This window comes from Mauremys mutica, chromosome 2, assembly GCF_020497125.1.
Source record: "Mauremys mutica isolate MM-2020 ecotype Southern chromosome 2, ASM2049712v1, whole genome shotgun sequence".
NCBI classification, from domain to species: Eukaryota; Metazoa; Chordata; order Testudines; family Geoemydidae; genus Mauremys; species Mauremys mutica.
In genome coordinates, this window is record NC_059073.1 from 85660899 (window position 1) to 85682837 (window position 21939).

Below are 21939 nucleotides of genomic sequence, written 5' to 3' on the forward strand. Positions count from 1 at the left end.
TCAACCGAGTCTGAATGTATATGTAACACATTAATACATGTATTCTGGCATTCTGTTTCTTCTTCCAGTTGCTTTTACATTTATAATGTACATTAAATGGCTTTTTCTAAATTTGTGATGCACAAATTCTTCAGCTTTTTGCATAGTTTACTTGTAGTTTGCCACTAAAGTAATTTTTTAACAGGGCAATAAATATTTTCATTGGAAAAAAGCTTTTGTCCATTTTACATGTTTGCTTGAATGTCATGTGTAAAATATAGTAAAAACTAAAATCCTTATGCTATAATACACTCAGTCCTAGGCAGAGCTCTGAATGATTTCAGTTTCATTTTCTGTGCACACCAAGATTGGTACATATCCCAAAGAACATTTCCCCATTCTCAGCTGTATTTTTTCCTTACTCACTTTTCTTTATTTCTAAGTGCACAAAATATTAGTTTCTACGATAATAAAGCTGCACCTTTTTGTTTATATCATATTCTGCTTGTTCACTCCTACTTACCTAAAAAAATTAACAATTTTAACCAACAGAAAGGACAGGCTTTTCAAGAGTCCTCTTTATTTTCTTTATTCGGCAAAATATATTGTTGGGACAGGTGAAGGTCTTTCCAGTGCAAGGCCCTATGCACCACTGAAAGGAGGTTAAGCCTTAAACATAGCTAGTACCAATAGGGGCCTAACCCTGAGAAGTGAAGAGCAGCCACAACTCCCATGTGAACTGACATATCTCAGGACGGGGCTCTAAATAAGTAATACTGAAGCTTCTAAATGCTTACCCTCAAATGACTTTGTAAGGCATCAGATATTAAAGCAGAAGTATTTGGGGAATATTCAACTAATCATGGCTACCTATTAACTGCCTCACACCTCCACAGTCCAGAAAATATCCACAAACCTAGTATCAACTTGGAGCAGTGTGTTAGTTGCTGAAATTCTGTTCTCCCATTCCTTTTTCAGACATATGTCCAGTACTCCCAGGAACTGAAAAGCTTATAATAAAGTGCTGAAAACAAAGGATATAAAATTATTAAAATTCAAGGTACTTTATTGCTTTGACAAATTATACAAAGGTTGCCAAAGTGTATAGTGTGATAAACTCAGGACAGAGAGGGGTAGGAATCAGTCCGAGAGGGTTAAAAGGCCCTCCTCCCTATCAACTGTGAGGCAATTATGGGTCAATCAGGTTCAGCTGAGAAAGAGTTACCAAGGTAGCAATTAGAATCAGCTGAGGGGGAGCTACCTGAGGTTAATTAGGATCAGCTGATTCCAACTTAGGGCTGCCTGAGACCTTTTTAAACCCTTCACTGGGAGGAAGGAGGGGGAGAGAGCAGAGAGAAGGAGCCCTGCTGCCAGTAGTGTAGGGGCAGCAAGACAGCGAGCCTCACCAGGAGGAGAGACCAGTAGTCTCTCCCACAAGGGAGAAAAATACTCTAAACAGGACTGGTGGAGATACGGGGAGCAGACTTCCCCTGTGTCCCAAGGTGGACCACATTACCCAAGCCTGTCTCACCAGGGCTAAAAGCAGCAGAGGCTGGGGAGGCTGAGAAGGTGCCTTGCCACAATAGTAAAGAGTTATACAAAGTAAAGCGTTAACTAATGGCTTTTTCAACCTTGAGGCTGACTGAAAAGACCAGCTCCCTATTCTGAATTTGCTATCCATCAATTCATCTCCAAAAAAGAGTAAGAAAAGTACATACTGAACCACTTTTAATATCAACCAACAGTACTTAAAATATATTAAACAAATTATTTATTATAAGCATTTTTGTAAGCAGGGCCAGCTCTAACTTTTTTGCCACCCCAAGAAAAAAAAAGAGTGCCGCCCTGCCGGGAGCGCCGCCGAACACCCCCGTGAGCTCTGTGCTGCGCCGCCCTGAGCCCCCGCCCCCCCCGAGCGCCGCGCTGCCCAAGTCCCTGGCCCCGAGCGCAGCCGAAGCCCCCTGCCCCCCTGAGCGCTGCGCCGCCGAAGCCCCCCCCGAGTGCTGCGCTGCTGAAGCCCCCCCGCCCCCCCCGAGCACCGCCCAGCCGAAACAAAAACAAACAAAAAAAAACCCCTCCAGCGCCGCCTGGCCGAACAAAAAACAAAACAAAAAACCAACCCAAGCGCCGCCCCGCCCCAAGGTGCTGCCCCAAGCACGTGCTTGGTTGGCTGGTGCCTGGAGCCAGCCCTGTTTGTAAGAAAGCATGATGTGCAATGAGTGTAACAAGCGTAGCTTCCAAGAAAGGTGTAGAATAGAGGAAATAGCATTGGATTGTGGATGAGAATATTCTCACAGAGATTTGTTTAATGTAATAAACAAAAGAACAGAAGAATGGCCATACTGGGTTAGACCAATGGTCCATCTAGCCCAGTATCCTGTCTTCCAACGGTGCCCGGTGCCAGATGTTTCAGAGGGAATGAACACAACAGAGCAATTTATTGAGCGATCCATCCTCTGTTGTCCAATTCCAGTTTCTGGCAGTCGGAGGATATGGGACACCCAAAGCATGGGTTACTGAATTATACTTTTGTCCTTCACAACATCCTCTGGCAATGCGTTCCACAGGCTGACTATACATTGTATGAAGAAGTACGTCCTTAGTTTGTTTTAAATGTGATGTCTATTAATTTCATTGGGTGATTCCTGGTTCTTGTGTTATGTGAGGGGGTAAATAACATTTCTTTAGTCATTTTCTCCACACCATTCATGATTTTACAGACATCTATCATATTCCCCCTTCGCTGTCTTTTTTCTAAGCTGGCCCAGTCTTTTTAATCTCCCCTTATATGGAAGCTGTTCTATACCCCAATCATTTTTATTGCCCTTCTCTGTACTTTTCACAATTCTAATATATTTTTGACATGGGGTGACCAGAACTGACGCAGCATTCAAGGTGTGGGTGTACCATGCATTTACATAGTGGCATTATATTTGCTGTTTTATTATCTATCCCTTTTCTAATGGCTCCTAACTTCTGCTAGTTTCTTTAACTGCCACTGCATATTGAGCGGATGTTTTCAGAGAACTATCCACAATGACTCCAAGAGCTATGGGAGGCACATAATGGAGGACATTATGGAGGCACATTATGGGAGGCACATAATGGAGGACAGAGGAGGCTATGCCTCCCCAAAGCTCTGCTCATGCTCTCCACCACAGCCCTGGGGGAGGGCTAGAGTGGGGCTGAGAGCTCCTCCAGGTGACCAGGGCTCGGGGTGAATTGGGTAGGTGGGCCAGAAGCAGCTGGTGAATTGGGTAGGTGGGCAGACTGGTGCTCAGGGCAGCCCAGGCCAGCCAGCTGGGGCTCCTCTAACAAGGGTGGGGGCACTTCAGGCAGATAGTTCAGCAGTTTGAGCATTAGCCTGCTAAACTCAAGGTTGTGAGTTCAATCCTTGAGGGGGCCATTTAGGGCTCTGGGGCAAAAATCTGACTGGGGATTCAAGCAGGGGGTTGAACTACATGACTTCCAACCCTGACATTCTATGATTCTGGTGACAGTGAGGGGATAGGGCCTCAGATGGAAGGGGTGGGGCAGGAGACTAGCCTCCCAGAACAGGGGGTTCACACACCACCCACAATCTGTTACTTATACACCATCATTTTGTATGTATAGTTGGGATTATTCTTTCCAACATGCATTACTTTGCAATACAGAGGAAAGCATCTATTTTCCTCTTTTCTTCATCTGTCTTAAATGCCCCTGTAAGTTTCCAAACTTTCTTCTTCCCTGGCTGTCTTGTGTAGTAACATTGTCTTCCTGTGAGTTTTAAGAGAAGGGAACCTTATGACCCTTCTCTGTACCTATATCTAGGCTTGACAACAATTCTCCCTTTCCATGTCTCTAGATGAACCAAGTCTACTGATTACTGTACTGTACAAAAGAAAGTGTTAGATGTTACATACAGAAAGGGGAGTTCAAATGCATGGCAAGGTTGAAATTTCCACAGAGACCTGAAAAGATTCTTGTAACAAAAGGTATGTTTGTATGGGAACAACAATGTAAAACAATTGCCTCTCTAAACAGGGAGGATATAGTTGTCCTAAACACTTTAAACAACTCTCACAAAGTGATCAGGAAGGCACTTATGGCAGTCACTTCCTAACCAGCAGAGAGGAACCACCACTATGGAAATGTTTTATGCTGAGGATTTTTAGCAAAAGTGGTAAAAACGTAAATCTAATGTCATTGAAATAAATAATGGTCATGGGCAACTGTAGATACACCTGGCTGAGCATCAATTTGAGTTAATGGAAAATCCCAGGGGGAATAATCAGCACCATCAGACTACATAGGCCAACTCCAGCTCTAGCGGAAGAATTGAATCGAAATAGGCTTCTTTTTGTTTCACAAAGTAGTTAGAGAGAGGGGGGGGGACACCCCCCACACACCCCTAGGGCTGGATCCAAGAAGAAACCCACTCCGGGAGCCTCCCCTTTTCCTGGGCTGCTTGGCTGCCCTGCGCCAGGTACAATCACAGATTTTCAAGTGGGGAAAGCCCATGGTGATGATCTGCTCTGATTTCCCCCGCCCGCTGGCAGGGAGCAGGGCCCCGCGAGAGACAAGCGGCGGGTGCAGCCCTGGGGTCCCTGGGTACCGGGCTATTCCGCTCGATGCCCCGCCCCAAGGCCCGCGCTGCAGCCAGGCAGCCACGCCCCTTTCCTCGCGGCCACTGCCGGCGGGGGGAGGGGGCGTCCCAACGCTGCCCACACTGGGACGCGAGGACGCCTCCTCAGCGAGGCGGGCGGGCACGAGACAGGACCGAGGCGGGCCCCCAAGGCGCCTTCCGCGCGCGCCGGGCCCTACGATTGGCTGGCGCCTGGCGGGCTGGGGCTGGCGCCAATTCGAAGAGCGGGAGCGGAGCGGCAGCTAGTCCCGTCCCGCCCAGCCATGCCCGCCGCGTCCCGTCCCGCCGCGCCCGAGCAGCAGAGCCCGGCGCCCCCGCCGCACGGGGAGCTGCACTACCTGGGGCAGGTCGAGCACATCCTGCAGCGCGGCCACCGGAAGGAGGATCGGACCGGGACCGGCACCATCTCCGTGTTCGGGCTGCAGGCGCGGTACAGCCTGAGAGGTGACTGCGCCGGCCCGGCCCAGAGCCACTCTCGTGGCGGGGACTTCCCGGCCCGCTCCCCGCAGCCTCCCTCGCCTTTGGGCCCCCTCCCCAGAACCCTCCCCAGAACCCTCCTGCCCCTCCCCAGACCTCCACCCCAGGTGCCCCTCCAGTCCCTCACCACATCCCACCAGCTGCCCCCCGGCCTGGTGACTGGCAGACCTGCCAAGCGCTGCACATCCCTCCTGAGCTGGCTGCCAGCATCCGTCTCCTCTTGCCCCCAGACTCCCCCCACATTGCTGTTTGCCCCACTCTTGCTGAACCCCCCCAACTTGTCATAGGCGTCTGAGGCAGTGCTGCTGAACCCCCTCCTGTTGTCTTCTGGGTGACAGCCTCTGTCATTCCCGCGGGGGGAGGCCATTGTGCCACATCACAGAGGGCAGCACTATCTACGGGCCTGGCCTTTGCTCTGCTGCCTCTGCTGAACTCTGCTCTAGCCTAGACCCCGTCTTTATAGGCAGGTAATCCAGATATGGGCAGGTGTAACTCCTACCTACAGGGTAGAGCCTCCAGTTGCTCTACTTCCTTACACATAAGGTCCCTAAAGCCATCTGCGTCTCTTCTTTTAATTTATTGCCCTAGGTGGGGGGGTGGCTGAGTCCCCTTGCATCTGTCCCCCATAGTTGTCTTATGGAGAAAAAACAAGAGAAGAGGATAGGCCTGATCCAGGCTAACCTCCTGAGACAGTTTTACCACTTCCCTGTCTATCAGGTATCCTAGGTCTAATTCGCCTCCATGTTAGTAAAGTAGGTTTGACCAGAACTTTATCTTGAGCTTCTGAATTCAACTGCATGTATGCATATTTTACCTTGCCATAGGCTCTTAATTGCACCCCATGGTTGAGTTTTATGAATGATCCATTTCTAATTAATCTCTGCCTTTATCTGGCAATGTACTTGGCCCCAAAGACCATTTTTTAGGAATAAGGTTGGGTGTCTGTGTTCCTTGCCCTAGCAAAGCAGTAGTAGAATTTACACTCACCACTGCATGCTTTGCTGACTATTACAGTGCTGTACTAAGTTCTAAACAAGTGCTCCAATAAACTAGGCTCTTACTGTGATAGTACATAATGCACAACAGATCAATATCTAAGTTTTAACACTTTTGGTCTTTATAAGTGAAAAGCAATCCATGGTATTTGATGAGTGAGAATTGATTTTGCTGCTTTGACACTTTAAAACTCTTTTTCAGATCAGTTTCCTTTGCTGACGACAAAACGAGTGTTCTGGAAGGGAGTGCTGGAAGAGGTGCTATGGTTTATCAAGGTATGATGTATGGTTGTTTAAATTTAGTTATGTGCATTGATAGTGCTGTCTATAGAATATATCATATTATGGACTGGTGTATTTGAAACACTTACAGATGTTTCCATTCATACAGGGAACAAACAAGTTATGACATTTTAGTATTTTTCCAACTTATAAATTTATAAGTCCATTATCTTCAAAACATTTTGTTAATTTTGGTTAAGGCGCTAGTACAATCTGGGGGGAATGTTGGTTAAATCTTACCTTGCTTCTTTTTAGTCTAATATTGTGACGTGATGAAGGACTTGTGTACACTAGAAAGTTTTGCTCCTTAAACTATACTGCTGTAGTTAAAACAGGAAAACCCTGTATGAATGCTTTTATACTGGTATAGCTTATTCCTGTTGTGTAACCAAAATGAGATACTCCAGTATAAGGGACTCTTATACTGGTATAATTGCATCTATCCTAGGCTTTTTACCAATACAACTGTTGGTCAAAAAAACCCAAAACAAAACTAAAATAAAAACCCCAACCCACACTTCTAATAGACGATCACACCTCTAACAACCATATTTTATACTGGTAAAACTTGTGTAGACAAATGCTAAGATGGTGTGTTGCCCTATAGATGTTCCCTGATGCAGTTATGAGTAGCATTTGATTAAATGCTGGTACATCGGGACTTGAAAAATCAACTTATCCAGATATCAGGTTTTTTTGAAGAACACTTTAAAAAAAAAAAAAGAAAAGAAAATGAAGGCTTATCTTTTCAACTGTAAGGGCTAGAACCTTTCAGACGGCAACCAGCACAGTGCTGTACTCTGAGACTGTAGATGTGTTTTGGTAGCAGAGAATATTTAACTCTCTATTCACTTTCAGTGCTATTTTAAACTCGGGGATTTGTTTTCTTACTATCATCTCTAGGTTTTATACAAAGTGGCAGAGTAGAATATGGGAGCCAACCATCTGCTCAGTGACTAAACAGAACTTCAGGCTATTTCTAATTGGCATCTCAGAAGCATGTAATTTAAGCTTCAAGAAAACAGAAAAAGCAAGGAAGAGAGAAGGGACTGAATAACCTTTTTCTCCCAAAATGACTTGTAAGCTTGTTCACAAAGGCTGACAGCAGGTGTATCAGGAGTAGTAGAATTGTTACATTGTTCTCGTTACATCAATCAAAAAGTAAAACCTTGTTTGCTGAAGGGCCTGTGCACAAGCAACTGTAGGCGATCACATTTAGCCTTGAACCTCCATTGGCCTACGGTATACAAGGCTAGAGATGAATTAATTAGATGACTAGAGCAGTATAATTCAATTCTCAGTAATATATTGTTTATAACATAGTTTTATTGTGTGTGCACGTACAGGAGCCAGATCCTGAGGCTTAATCCCAAGACTTCTTATCCTCTCCATAGTAACTAAAGAAATACCATATAATAGTATAATTTAGGACCACTATTTAAAGTCTAGCTCTTTATCCTGGCAAGTAGAATTGCTTTTGTATTTCTTTTACCATATAGGGTTCAACAAATGCTAAAGAGCTCTCTGCAAAAGGAGTGAAGATTTGGGATGCCAATGGATCACGTGAATTCCTGGATAAACAAGGTTTCACTGACAGAACAGAAGGGGATTTGGGACCAGTGTATGGTTTCCAGTGGAGACACTTTGGAGCTGAATACAAAGATATGAATACAGGTGAGGAAAGTTTTCCCCTGTTGAAGTTATCTTCAGTGCTTAGTGAGACTGACAGGATTACTGTGGTACCTCACTTTCAGGAGGTTATGAAGGCATGGAAAGATTGTAATGAGGACATTTATAATGGAAACTGAGAACCAGAATAAGTAGATCTTTTGGGGAGGTTATACTGAGCTTTTTGGAAAGCCTACCATTATGAAATATGCAGTATTGCAGGCAGTAGCCTATTGTAGAAGGGGTGAATCATAGGCAGTACACTGTTCTGCTCATGTGCTGGTATGATCACCTGCAGGTGGGAGAATATTTTGGTTTCCATGCCCATTTAGTTCTTTGCCTTTCTGCTTAGGCTGCCAGCAAAGGTGCCAATTGTAACAAGACACTTTTTAAACTACACTAAAATCACTCATTTCAGAGAGCTGCTATTATTAATTTGTATAATTTAGCACATTAATTTGTGCTGTTTACAGAAAGTATCATTGGAAAATCATGACTCTTCCATGCTTAGCTTTCATAATGATGACGGGGGTGGTGAACTAATGTTTTATTCAACCATCAAAAAGTATTTTCTCCATCTAAAAAGGCAAGTAAAAATGTAAAGAAGAACTACAGTACTTCACACTATCAACCAGGGCATAATTTCTTTTTTAAAGAGAGAGCACTGTTATACCAGAACAATCTCCACGTATTCATATGTTGGTATAGGACAGTCTATTGGATAGCAGGCCAGTAAAAATACAAATGATCAGCACCAAGTAACCAAAATTGTTTTATGGCCCCCTGGCCTCATATTTTATTTGTTCTTCAAATTTCTCTTGGATTAAGGTACCTTTGATTTCCCATGTAAAGGCTAAGCCTTTGTTTAAAATGACACAGAAATCTATTATTTTAATTGAGGAGGTTTAACAGTTGTCCTGATATGAACTAATAGTTTGTAGCATTCTGTTCCCCATTGGAATCTGGCTTTTGTCCATTCTAAAACACGGAACATTAAGGGTGATTAAAAATAGCATGTTAGTTCCACTCTATTTAAACTCTGTAGACTTTAAGATTGACCTGGAGGTTTTTCGCCTTCCTCTGCAGCATGAGGCATGGGTCACTTGCTGGAGGATTCTTTGCACCTTGAAGTCTTTAAACCATGATTTGAGGACTTCAGTAGCTCAGATATAGGTTAGGGGTTTATTACAGGAGTGGGTTGGTGAGATTCTGTGGCCTGTGTTGTGCAGGTCAGACTAGACGATCATGATGGTCCCTTCTGACTTTAAAATCTGTGACTCTAAGACCCACTGTCAGATATGCAGACAGACCTCTCAATTATTCTCCAAGGTCTCAGCTTTCATTTAAAGTTTTAGCTGTTGTTCTTGAGAAGAAAATGTTCAAACATGGGCTATATCTACACTATGGACACTATAGCAGCATAGCAACAGTGCTGTAGCTATGCCACTGTAGCCGCAAAGTGTGGCTGCAGACTACAGCGATGGAATGGGGTTTTCCATTCCTGTAGGAACTCCATCTCCCCAAGCGATGATAGCTAGGTCAACAGACGCATTCTTTCATCAATCTAACTGTGTCTACTCTGGGAGTTAGGTTTGCATAGTTACAGCACTCAGAGGTGTGGATTTTTCACACCTATGAGTGCCGTAACTATGTTCATGTACGTTTTAAATGTAGACCTGGCCTTGGGGTGTAAGGATGCAGACACTTATGTGAGTTTGCAGAGAGAGTGAAAGAATAGTTCTGAGGTGTGTATGACCCCATTTCATCGGGTACTAACCCTGATGCCACTGATGATGCTTTAAGTGTCAACAAGAACTATTTCTCTTCTCAAAGCATGCAAGAAAAGGGGGGATGGCAACACCACCTTTTACCAAAGCTTGGAGCACTCATCTGGGGCCCCCAAAGGACTACCCAGAAGAGAGAGGGGGAAGGCTCAGTAAATATATTAAGGTGTAAGCCTTTAACAACCCAAGGTGGGATCAGAAGAAGGCACAATTAGTGTAATTTTCCTGAAGGGTGTGGGCTTGGCTTTTAAAAGTATTTTTTGGGGCAGCTCTAAGCTATTGTCAAAACCTTAGGCTGTCTGACTTAGCCCTTGTCTACACTACGAAGTTAGGTTGAATTTAGCCACGTTAAGTCGATTTTATAAGCAATGCGTCTACACAACCAACCCCATTCTGTCGACCTAAAGGGCTCTTAAAATCAACTGCTGTACTCCTCCCCGGTGAGGGGAGAAGCGCTAAAATTTACCTGGCTGGGTCAATTTGGGGTAGTGCAGGCGCAAATCAATGTTACTGGCCTCCGGGAGCTATCCCAGAGTGCTCCAATGTGACTGCTTTGGACAGTACTTTCAACTCTGATGCACTAGCCAGGTACACAGGAAAAGCCCTGGGAAATTTTGAGTTTCATTTCCTGTTTGGTCAGCGTAGTGAGTTCAGCAGCACAGGTGATCATGCAGTCCCCCCCAGAATCGCAAACATGCTCCAGCATGGAGCAAACGGGAGACACTGGATCTGATTGCTGTATGGGTAGAAGAATCTGTGCAGGCAGAACTCCGATCAAAAAGAAGAAATGCTAATATGCCAAAATCGCACCGGGCATGATGGACAGAGGCTACAACAGGGACACACAGCAGTGCCGCATGAAAGTTAAGCAGCTCAGGCAAACTTACCAATAAACAAAGGAGGCAAATGGTTGCTCTGGGTCAGAGCCCCATATATGCTGCTTCTATGATCAGCTGCATGGCATTCTATGGGGGGACCCTACCACTACCCCACCACTGTGGATGGACACCTGTAAGTGGGAGGAGGATTTTGTGGATGAGGAAGAGGAGGAGGAGAATGCACGGCAGGCAAGCGGAGAGTCCGTTCTCCCTGGCAGCCAGGACCTTTTCATCACCCTGGAGCCAATGCCCTCCCAAGGCAGGTTCCCGGACCCTGAAGCTGGAGAAGGCACCTCTGGTGAGTGCACATTTGTAACTACATTACAGGGTTTAAAAGTAATTGTGTTTAATGTTTTGATTTGCCCTGAAGACTTGGGATGTATTCGTGGCCAGTACAGCTACTGGAAAAGTCTGTTAACGTTTTTGGGGATGGAGTGGGAATCCTCCAGGGACATCTCCATGAAGCTCTCCTGGAGGCACTCTGAAAGCCTTTGCAGAAGGTTTCTGGGGAGGGCTGCCTTATTTCGTCCTCCACGGTAGAACACTTTACCATGCCAAGCCATTAGCAAGTAGTCTGAAATCACTGCAACACAAAGCATGGCAGCGAATGGTCCTGGGTTTTGGTCACATTCAAACAACATTCGGTCTATATCTTTCTGTGTTAGCTGCAGGAGAGTGATATCATTCATGGTCACCTGGTTGAAATAGGGGAATTTTTGTAAGGGAACAGTAAAAGGACCCTGTTCATGCTGGGCTGTTTGTGCTTGGCTAAAAGGGATCATACCTGAGAATAGCCATGCAGTGTGGGGAGGGGTGAAGGGATCATCCCAGAGAATAGCCACGTGGTGGGGAGGGATGTGCTGCACGTCCACTCGAAAACCGCAGCCCCTCCTTTTAAATGGCAAACCCAACCGGCATTGCTTGCTATGGGAAAGGAGGGCACTGCAGTTTGAAACCATTCCCACATGTTATGAAGGCGGAAAAAGCCAACCCCGCATACCCTTTGGCTTACTGTGTCTGCTTGGAAACTGAATTCTGTTGCCCAGCCGTGTGTGATGTGTCACCATACTTGCAGGCGCTCAATATAAAAGGCAAAATGCAACCTTGTACCTAAAGCACATGCACTGTCTGCTGTGAATTGCTTGACTCACTGTGAAAGTCTCCGTTTTGTTCTCAGAAATGTATCTTCTTAAATTCTACTCCCCTTTTTATCCCCCCGCAGGTGCATATGTTTCTGTGCTCCCCCTATCATCTCTGTCCCAGAGGTTATTGCAGATTAGAAGGCAAAAGAAATGCACTCATGATGACATGTTTTCCAAGCTCATGCAGTCCTTCCGCACTGACAGGGCACAGCTGAATGCATGGAGACATACAGTGACAGAGGCCAGGAAAGCATACAGTGGGCACGATAAGAAGAGGTAGGAGGCGATGCTGAGGCTAATGGGGGAGCAAATGGATATGCTCAGGCATCTGGTGGAGCTGCAAGAAAGGCAAAAAGACCATAGCTGGCCGATGCAGCCCCTGTATAACCGCCTGCCCTCCTCCCCAAGTTCCATGTCCTCCTCACTCAGATGCCCAAGAACGCGTGCGGGAAGAGGCTCCGGGCACCCAGCCACTCCGCTCCAGAGGATAGCCCAAGCAACAGAAGGCTGTCATTCAAACAGTTTTGATTTGTAGCGTGACTACAATAAGCAATGTGGCCTTGTCCTTCCCTCCTCCCCCACCCCACCCGGGCTACCTTGTCCGTTATCTCAGTTTTTTTTAATTAATAAAGAAAGAATGCATGGTTTCAAAACAATAGTGATTTTATTTCCTTTGCTAGCTGTGATCGAAGGGGGGAGGGTGGTTGGCTTACAGGGAATTAAAATCAACAAAAGGGGCAGGTTTGCATCAAGGAGAAACACACAACTGTCACACCGTAACCTGGCCAGTCATGAAACTGGTTTTCAAAGCCCCACTGATGCGCAGCACGCCTGGCTGTGCTCTTCTAATCGCCTTGGTGTCTGGCTGCTCAAGATCAGGCGTCAGGCGATTTTTCCCTCAACCTCCCACCCCGCCATAATCGTCTACCCCTTACTCTCACAGATACTATGGAGCACACAGCAAGCAGCAATAACAATGGGAATATTGGTTGCGCTGAGGTCTAACCTAGTCAGCAAACAGTGCCAGCGAGCTTTTAAACATCCAGAGGCACATTCTACCACCATTCTGCACTTGCTCAGCCTATAGTTGAACTGCTCCTTACTACTGTCCAGGCTGCCTGTGTATGGCTTCATGAGCCATAGGAGTAAGGGGTAGGCTGGGTCTCCAAGGATAACTATTGGCATTTCAACATCCCCAACAGTAATTTTCTGGTCTGGGAAGTAAGTCCCTTCTTGCCTCTGTTCAAACAGCCAGGAGTTCCTAAAGATGCGAGCATCATGCACCTTTCCCGGCCATCCCAGGTTGATGTTGGTGAAACATACCTTGTGATCCACCAGTGCTTGCAGCACCACTGAGAAGTACCCCTTGCAGTTTACCTACTGGTTGGCAAGGTGGTTCGGTGCCAAGATAGGGATATGTGTTCCATCTATTGCCCCACCACAGTTAGGGAACCCCATTGCAGCAAAGCCATCCACTATGACCTGTACATATCCCAGAGTCAATACCCTTGCTAGTAGAAGGTTAGTGATGGCCTTGGCTACTTGGATCACAGCAGCCTACACAGTAGATTTACCCACTCTAAATTGATTTCCGACTTACCAGTAGCAGTCAGACGTTGCAAGCTTCCATAGGGCTATCGCCACTTGCTTCTCAACTGTCACGGCAACTCTCATCTTGTTATTCCTGCGCTTCAGGGTGGGGGAAAACAACTCACAAAGTTCCAGGAAAGTGGCCTTATGCATGCGAAAGTTTCACAGCCACTGGGAATCATCCCATACCCGCAACACTATGTGGTCCCACCGGTCTGTGCTTGTTTGCCAGGCCCAGAATCGGCATTCCACTGTATCAACCTGCCCCACTGCCGCCATGATGTCCCAATTGCCATGTCCTATGCTTTCAGGAACATCTGTGTCCATGTCCTCCTCACAATCGTCCTTGTGCTGCTGGCTCCCAGCCAGGTTCTGCACATACTGCAGGATAATGCGTGAGGTGTTTACTATGCTAACAGCAGCAGTGCGCTGAGCGGGCTCCATGTTTGCCATGCTATGGCATCTGCATGGGTAACCCAGGAAAAAAGGTGCAAAATGATTATCTGCTGTTGCTTTCACGGAGGGACGGGAGACTGACAACATGTACCCAGAACCACCCGCGACAATGTTTTTGCCCCATCAGGCATTGGGAGCTTAACCCAGAATTCCAATGGGCAGCGGAGACTGCGGGGACTGTGGGATAGCTCTGTGAGTCAATGCTAGCCATGGTATTAAGGACACACTCCACCGACTTAATGCGCTTAGTGGGGACATACACAATCGACTGTATAAAATCAACCTAATTTTGTAATGTAGACATACCCTTATTTAAATCTTGTTTGGTAACTTTCTTCAGATTACTCAGGCCAAGGAGTGGACCAGCTGCAGAATGTAATTGACACAATCAAAAACAATCCAGATGACAGAAGAATCATCATGTGTGCTTGGAATCCCAAAGGTACAGAAGTGTGTGTGTGTGTGTGTGAAGTGAATGTAGTTGCACCTTACCAAGTTGCATGCTAAGCTATTTCATTGGTGCTCATTTAGTCCTGAAAGCTTGCATAATTACCAGATCCTGTGTCTACAGCCAGCTCCGTTGGTGGTTACATTTTTGCTGCAAGAAAAGGCAAGCTTACACAACTGATATGTGATTTCATGTTCTATAAATGGGTGAATTATAACCTGGATTCTCCTGTTTCTCATGATTCTCACTGATGTGAGAGGATATTCAGGCCCCAAAACATCCTGATTTCAAACCTTTTTTGTCTTAGCACAAATGGAAGTACATGATTATCACTGCCCTCTACATACAGTCACTATTCAAAGACACTTTGCAGATAATAAAAAAATATTTAACTTGTTTTTTAAGGAAGCTCAGAATTGAAAAATATAATCAAGCAGCTGTTTTTTTACTTTGTATTAAATTATAGGATTGTACTAAAACTTAGGAAGGGAGGGAAGAAGAGAACAAAACTTAAAAAATTACAATGCTCTTTTTCGTTGTTGTTAGAATCTTTTCTGAAGATAGGAGCTTGTTTAAGAACTTTAGGAATTAAAGGTACTCGCCAGCTAGAAGAGCGGGAGATGTCAACAAGCAGCAGCCAGTTACAAAATGATTGTTTTAACTGTTTTCCCTGCTATAGTTAAAAAGCCAGTTTCCAAAAAGGCATGCTGGGGAAAGGTTCCCATTAAAGGGCAACTGTACGGTAGGTGGAGGGTTAATAGGGATCAGGCAGGTCAAAGGAGTGTGACACCTTGTGGATGTCCAGATGTCAGCTTAATATCAACAAAGCCGAAACAGGGTTCTTAATCTTCCCCCTGCAATTCTTCCCTTTTTTCTCAGGCAGTGGACACCATTATCTTCTCTGTCACTTGGCATCTTTAACTTGACCATTTCTCTAGATTCTAACATTCAGGCTGTGTCTAAATCATGGTTTCCCTATAGTGCACCATATATTCTAACATAATCTACTTGCCTTTACCGTCAGGGCCCTTCACAGCCTATCCTCATGCTAACTATCATCTCTCATACCCTGCCAAGATGTTGACTCCCACCTCCACCTTGCCAGTGACATCAGCCTTTATCACCCACTTGTTCAGTTTTCTAAAAAGTACCTTCATGCTTTCTTCCCTTCTGCCTCTGATGCATAGGAAGAGCTGCACATAAAAATCCACAAAACCACTTCATTGCCCTCCTTTAAATTCCTCCTTACAACTCTCCTTTGCTGTGATGCCTACACAAATGTGAGAAGAAGTAGGTGTATCGTATATGGAATAAATGGGCCCAAAGAGCTAGTGGTGTTAACATGACCCTGAAACTGTTCAACCATAAACAATTTTAAAGAGGTTTGGTATACAGAGATTGCAACTTGTCTGTATCAAGGCAAACGCACCATTAAAAATCTTTTTAACCTTTTTATTAAAGATACAGAAAAGAAGGAAAAATAGTTAAAGCATATGAAATGTGAAGTAGTAAATAAGGCTTCCATTTTAACAACATCCCTTGTTTCCTGGCCCTTTAGCTGGAGAGAGCTGTTAAACACGAGGGTTTTCTTCTAACAGCCTCTTTGATGGTGATAACCGTCCTTTTTTTGGGAAAAGAGAAGAAGTTAATTGAGATGGGCTGGAGCTGTTATCACTGTTATTGGTAAAGTTCAGTCCTGTTTCCTAGAAAACGAAACAAGACAAACGCTCAAGAGGGGAGAAAAAAGAACAACAAGGATAGAAAATGGAGGTCTGTCTCTGGTGTTGACTTTTACTTGAAAGTTCCCTGCTGGAGAAAGGCACAGCACACGGTCTTATCAACCATTCCAAGACCTGACAAATTTATTCCTGCATCAAGCTGTTTAGGTGATGGCTTTTAGCTGCCTCTCTGGTCACAGGCTTACAGCAGTGTTGCAGAATATGCAGTTTTGGCCAGTGAAACCAGACTCTTATTAGACAGAAGAAAAAAGGAAAGGGATAAGGAAAGAGAAGAAATACAGTGGAGAAGGAAAATGTGTGTGTGTGTCTCTCTCTCTTTCTCTCTCATGCGTACACACACATACGCATGTCCAAGTCTGTGGAGGTGGCGATGTCATCTGGCTCCCACTCTCTTGTGTGGTCTGGTCAGGACACTCTTGAGGATCAGAATAATGAAGGCCCAATGCTGTTACAGTAAATACTGGGGTCTGAAAGCGACAATGGGGGTGGGGGTGGACATGATCATAAAACTCGCTCCTTTCTTCTCCTGTCTTTCAGACAGCCATCGTTTTGGATTTTTCCCAAGTCATAGTCATCCCCTTGTTTTTTATTATCATCGTCATCATTTTATTTTATTATTTTTCTAAGGACCCCAAAAGGGGGGTGATGGGTGGAATAGCCCAGCCCTTCATCATTTTGTCCACCAGTTGAGACTGATTTCCAACATGAAAACTTTGACCCACTGCTTTCCGGTCCCACACTCCTTGTTTACCAGGCATGATGTTAACACAGTCCTTGAGTTATATCAGTAGGCCTTTTTGTTTGGACTAATTGTCTTTCTGTCTTTCTTTTGCATCTTTTCTCATCAACATTTGTTGTAATAGGTTGTTATAGCATTTTTATGAACTTTCACTTTTCACATGCAAGCTCACAATTAGGGTAATAATTGGGCCAATACATTTACAGCAGGTGGCAGGAATGCTCTGACTGCTGCTTATCATGCTGATCAGTATTGTCTCATTGTTCCCCGTACTCCCTCATTTGTCTCTGTCCACCTGTTACTTTTTGTCTTATACTCTCTGAAGCAGTGGATGTCTCTCTCAGCCCCCCCCCCTCCCCCGTGTCTGTGTAGTGGTGGTCCATGATGGATTCTGAGGTGCTATTGCAATACAAAGAATAAAAATTAGAGGCAGATACTTGTTTAAGAAGTAAAACATAGGCTGAATGACTAAAGCCCTGAATGCTGCAAACACTTGACATCAATAGGACTAATTATGTGAGTAAAATTAAGCATGTGCATAAGTCTTTGCAGTATGAGGGCCTAAAACCATTTTTCCAGTGGAATTTCTAGATGTGATTTTTTCCTCTGCCCACCAACCACCTACTGTTAACAATAGCAGTTACATAATCAAGCAATTAATATCTGGTAGTGGAAATAGCAGGATTTAAAAAATCTGAAGAGTAAAAGCATTAGAACTACAATATGTGGTTCAATATTGCTATTTGATGTATTTATGCATATTTATTTCTATATACATATGTATATTTTTTCTGCTTTTGCATGGTGTCTTAATACTGTTCTTCCCCCCTTCCCCTTACTGTTTTGCATCTCCTTAGATATTTCACTAATGGCTTTGCCTCCATGCCACGCTCTGTGTCAGTTTTATGTTCTAAATGGTGAATTGTCTTGCCAGTTGTATCAGAGATCTGGAGACATGGGACTGGGGGTGCCTTTCAATATCGCCAGTTATTCACTGCTCACATATATGATTGCCCATGTCACAGGCCTGAAGGTATAGTATCCTTTTGCTTAGATATTTATAGTTTTGAACAGAGGACTAAAACATTAAATAGACTAACATTTATGTAGAAAGAATTGGAATAAACACAACGTTCAAAAGTTTAGATATGTACAGGAATGGGCTCTGTAGATGAATTGTATTTAATGTATGTGTTACTGGGGTGGCCTGCACTGTAAGAACACTCTAAATCTCATAGTGGTCACTTATATCAAAGAATTTCCAAATCTTGCGGGAAAAAATTGTCAAAATTAAGATGTGTCCTGGCTTATTCCACCAGTTTATCTACCAAAAATCTGAGTTGAGCACATTTCCTTCTGGTGACAATGAAAAATGCCATGGGGTGTCTTTTTGTGCAACTGAAACAGCTGTCTTCAAAGTACTACCAACTTCCAGCCATTAGAAATGTCATAGCTTTGTTTTTATTTTTATTAATTGGACTAGACAGATCATTAACTCTGTGGTTGCTGTCAGATTCTAATTTGCATATTGTGATCTGCCTACCTAAATTCCTGCTATGGTTTCAATTGGATATTTTTCACTTCTGACTGTAAATGGTTGTGTAGTACTGCTCTTTTCTGTTAGCCACCTGTTGTCTTTCACCAAAGATAGCTGCATTCTTGTGACTTGACAGAGCAGGGATTTATTAAAATTAAATACATTGCAGTCTTTCTATCTTCTAAAAGCTGACTTCCTCACTTCTTAAAGATTTAATAGTGATAGTGTGAGATTTTGACCCCCCTCCTGGTGCTATCAGCAGCAGTTGCTTCCATTTTTAGCACTGAGGAGATAAAATGGGTGAGTGGAGAAAATCATGCTTTATAATAAGTAAGGACTTAGTGTAAGTTTTATATCAAAGGCAATTAAAGTAAATGAAGTTTGATGTCTCCTCCACAACTTCATTTAACTATTGCATCTCCTCTCAAAGCAAAACTCTTTTTGTGGGAGAGATCTGCAGTAAAGAACGTAAACTCATATAAGACTTGTGAATTTTTGCATAACATTCAATACTGCAATAGCACTGCAGACAAATTAAGTAAATAGCTCTGCTTTTATGATCCAGTATTTCATCACATGCTATGGCTAAGATTACTGCAGCAAAATAGTGCAGATACTTTCAGGAGCAGTAAACTCTAAGCACTAGACCTAAACCAATGATGATGGTAAATTGTCGGGCAATGCTAAGTCACACAAAATGCTTATCCAGAGTGCTAGATGCCATAAGTGAAAGAAATGTTAATGCAGACAAACCAACCTGTCAACTTTCCCAGTTAGAAAAAATACCAGCCCTTTCCAAATGTGAGGATAGCTGCAATTTGTAGCATGCCATGAAGGCCAACAGCTGTGGGCTATTTCAGAGCAACAGGCTGGGAAAAGAGTTCCAAAATTCAGGGCTCATTACGGATATCATCTTGCTAGCAGCTCCGTTTTAAACCGAGAAGACTGGCTTTCAAGTGCTTCTGCATACCATAACTGGGGCAACAATGAGGCATGTTTCTCAGCTAGGCAGGTTCAAAGCCATTTTGGATGTCTACATTGCTGCTGGGAACATGCCTCCCTGCGTGGGTGGACAGACTTGTGCTATCTCTGCTCAACCTAGTGCACTAAAAATAGCATTGTAGCATGGGTGGTGGCTCCAGCCAGCTGCCCGAGTCCAAGCCCATCTGAGCTCGGGTGGCTAGCCGGAGCCACTGCCTTTTCCACAATAATCATTCTGCTAGTTTTAGCATGCTAGTGAGAGTCTGACTACCTGGGCTGAGAGGCAGACTCCCAGATTTAGTGTAGACATACCCTTAGGCTTCAATTTGTCAAGATAGATCATGGTGCACTGGTTTCATGCTATCCTGCAAAGAACTCCTTTTAATGAGTTGCTTCAGTTTCTTAATAGAATTAAGTGCCACAAAATACATTACAGTAGTCTAAGCTTGAGCTAGAAGCATGGATCACTGTTAATATCTAAGAAATACTTGCAACCTGTCAGTTCAAGGTAGATGGCAACAGCTGTATTTTTCACTACCCCCATCTCTTTCCACTTGTGTTAACAGATAAATGAGTGCTCAGTTGCTATAACTGTTGCAAAATCTTTTCTGTAGAACTTCATACTCGGCTTAGAGTAGCTTAACATAATGATCAGATACTTTAGGGAAAGACAATATTTGAACTTGTAAGGAAAACAGCTTATCGAGACAATCTGTTGCAGGAGCTACGCTTCAGCAACAGAGGTGCTGGGAACCTCTGGCACAAGCATTGCAATGTCATACAGTTCTGAAATGTGCTACCCTGTTTGCGTGAAGACTTTTTTTTTCTCTTTCTTCAGCCTGGTGAATTCATACACACACTAGGAGATGCTCATATATATCTGAACCATGTTGAACCTTTGAAAATTCAAGTAAGTATCCATGGTGACTGGAGCCTGGCTATCTTTTTGATATATATCTACCACAGCTGGTTGAACAACTGATGGTAATCCTGCGTTTTTAGATCTGGCACTTTCATTGTAAATATTATCTTAATTTGCATTGCTGATCCTCTGATTTCTTCTCCAATACTACCCTTTACCTATGTTCAACTCAGGTTACAAGTGAAAACACACTGTAGAATTTTGATCGAATTGTACACTAACTTGGACCAAAAGAGTGGTTATCTCTCTGCAAGTCAAAGATGCAAGAATTTGTACTCTAATCTCTATCATTATTGTTACAAAATATTAGTGTCCTTATACTTGTCTTATCAAAACAAAACTATAACTGACAATGAATAAAATGCACTTTGATGCATTATCCTTAATTGTGCATATATAGTCAGTTTGCAACTCAGTAATTCTTAGTGGATATTCTTCTGAATGATAAGGCTCTACTGTACTTTTTTTGGTCTCTGACAGAGACTTGTTCACTTCATATCAATCTTTCCACCTTCTTCACACAAATATCTACATGCTATGACAGGATGGAGAATGTTATGGCAGGTGAGGTCTACCTAACCAAAAGAGCTGTCTAAATAGTCAATTTTCACTGTGTGCTGTTTTTTACTTTTGAGCGCTAATCTTGTACAAATGTAAGTCAAACTCTCTTTAATTTCAGCTTCAGAGGGAACCACGTCCTTTCCCAAAACTCAAAATTCTTCGTAAAATTGAAAACATCAGTGACTTCAAAGCAGATGACTTTCAGATTGAAGACTATAACCCCCATCCAGCTATTAAAATGGAGATGGCTGTTTAATGCACTTAACTTTTTAAACATGATAGGAGTCTGTTTCATAAGTATGTTACCTTCTCTGTACTTAAGCTCAATCTGGTGCTCTTAAATGTTGCTAAAACAGTTAACTAACTGCTTCTGAACAGTCTGTGGTCTAGAGCAGGACCCCTTTCAAAGTTAACAGTTGTGAAGTATCTTTAATGAGAAATGTATGTTAATAGAAGTGGGTTGCCTTCCTGCAACTGTCATTGAACCAAATCTTGCTGTAAAAAAAAAAAAATAGCACTCTGTTTACTAGCCAGTCTGAGTTCAGGACCTCTGTTGGAAGGTGACTTGGGGTTGTATATTGTTTACTGTCTATAAATCATTGAGGAATTGGCTGGAGCCCCTCTAAGTTGTTACTGGGTTTAAGTTAATATTTCAAGCTTTTCCTTGCTCTGCACTGTAGCCTGAGCAGTGACCAGTGAGAAGTGTTTAGTTTTGTTTTGTATTAGTTACTTACCCTTAGGTATTAGTAGTAAGTATTTAAACAAAACACTTCTTACAGCAGGATTTTTTTTAAGCTTGAAAAGTGGTGATAAGAATGTTTAATAAACTTGTATAAATATTTTTAAGTGTTTGGGAAGTGTGTTGTATCTTTAAGGTCTAGTACTGAATTTGTGCTTGTAACACTAGTATCAAGTAGAGCAAGGTAACTTTCAGAGGATTGGCATTGTTCAATTTCAGACCAAAAATCAAAGCATTAACTCTCCTAATTGGACTGGGGGCTGTGGAAGTTCTGACTCACAGGCAGGGTACTTGGTGGACTACACTGAAGCTAGGGACTGCAGGCTCCCAAATGCGGTGTCCCCCTGGGCAGGCTGTTAAGGTGGTGGGCAGGTGAGCAAATTGTCAAGAAGCCA

The 21939-nt window shown here is 43.7% G+C and overlaps 1 protein-coding gene across 1 annotated transcript; it reads left to right on the forward strand.

Annotated features, from left to right (window-relative positions):
* Positions 1–4714: 4714 nt before the first annotated feature.
* On the forward strand, positions 4715–21651 carry TYMS (thymidylate synthetase). The gene is made up of 7 exons (XM_045004425.1): positions 4715–5050; positions 6281–6354; positions 7860–8034; positions 14219–14320; positions 17662–17837; positions 20161–20232; positions 20924–21651. The coding sequence occupies exons 1-7, from the start codon at positions 4870–4872 to the stop codon at positions 21059–21061; spliced, it is 918 nt and encodes a 305-aa protein (XP_044860360.1). The 5' UTR covers positions 4715–4869; the 3' UTR covers positions 21062–21651.
* The last annotated feature ends 288 nt before the right edge of the window (positions 21652–21939 follow it).

Excerpts from the sequence above, each read along its gene's own strand:
- TYMS (XM_045004425.1), top strand. The coding sequence starts at position 4,870 with ATGCCCGCCGCGTCCCGTCCCGCCGCGCCCGAGCAGCAGAGCCCGGCG. Across the intron at positions 5,051-6,280 it reads GGCGCGGTACAGCCTGAGAG|ATCAGTTTCCTTTGCTGACG; the intron begins GTGACTGCGCCG and ends ACTCTTTTTCAG. Across the intron at positions 6,355-7,859 it reads AGGTGCTATGGTTTATCAAG|GGTTCAACAAATGCTAAAGA; the intron begins GTATGATGTATG and ends TTTACCATATAG.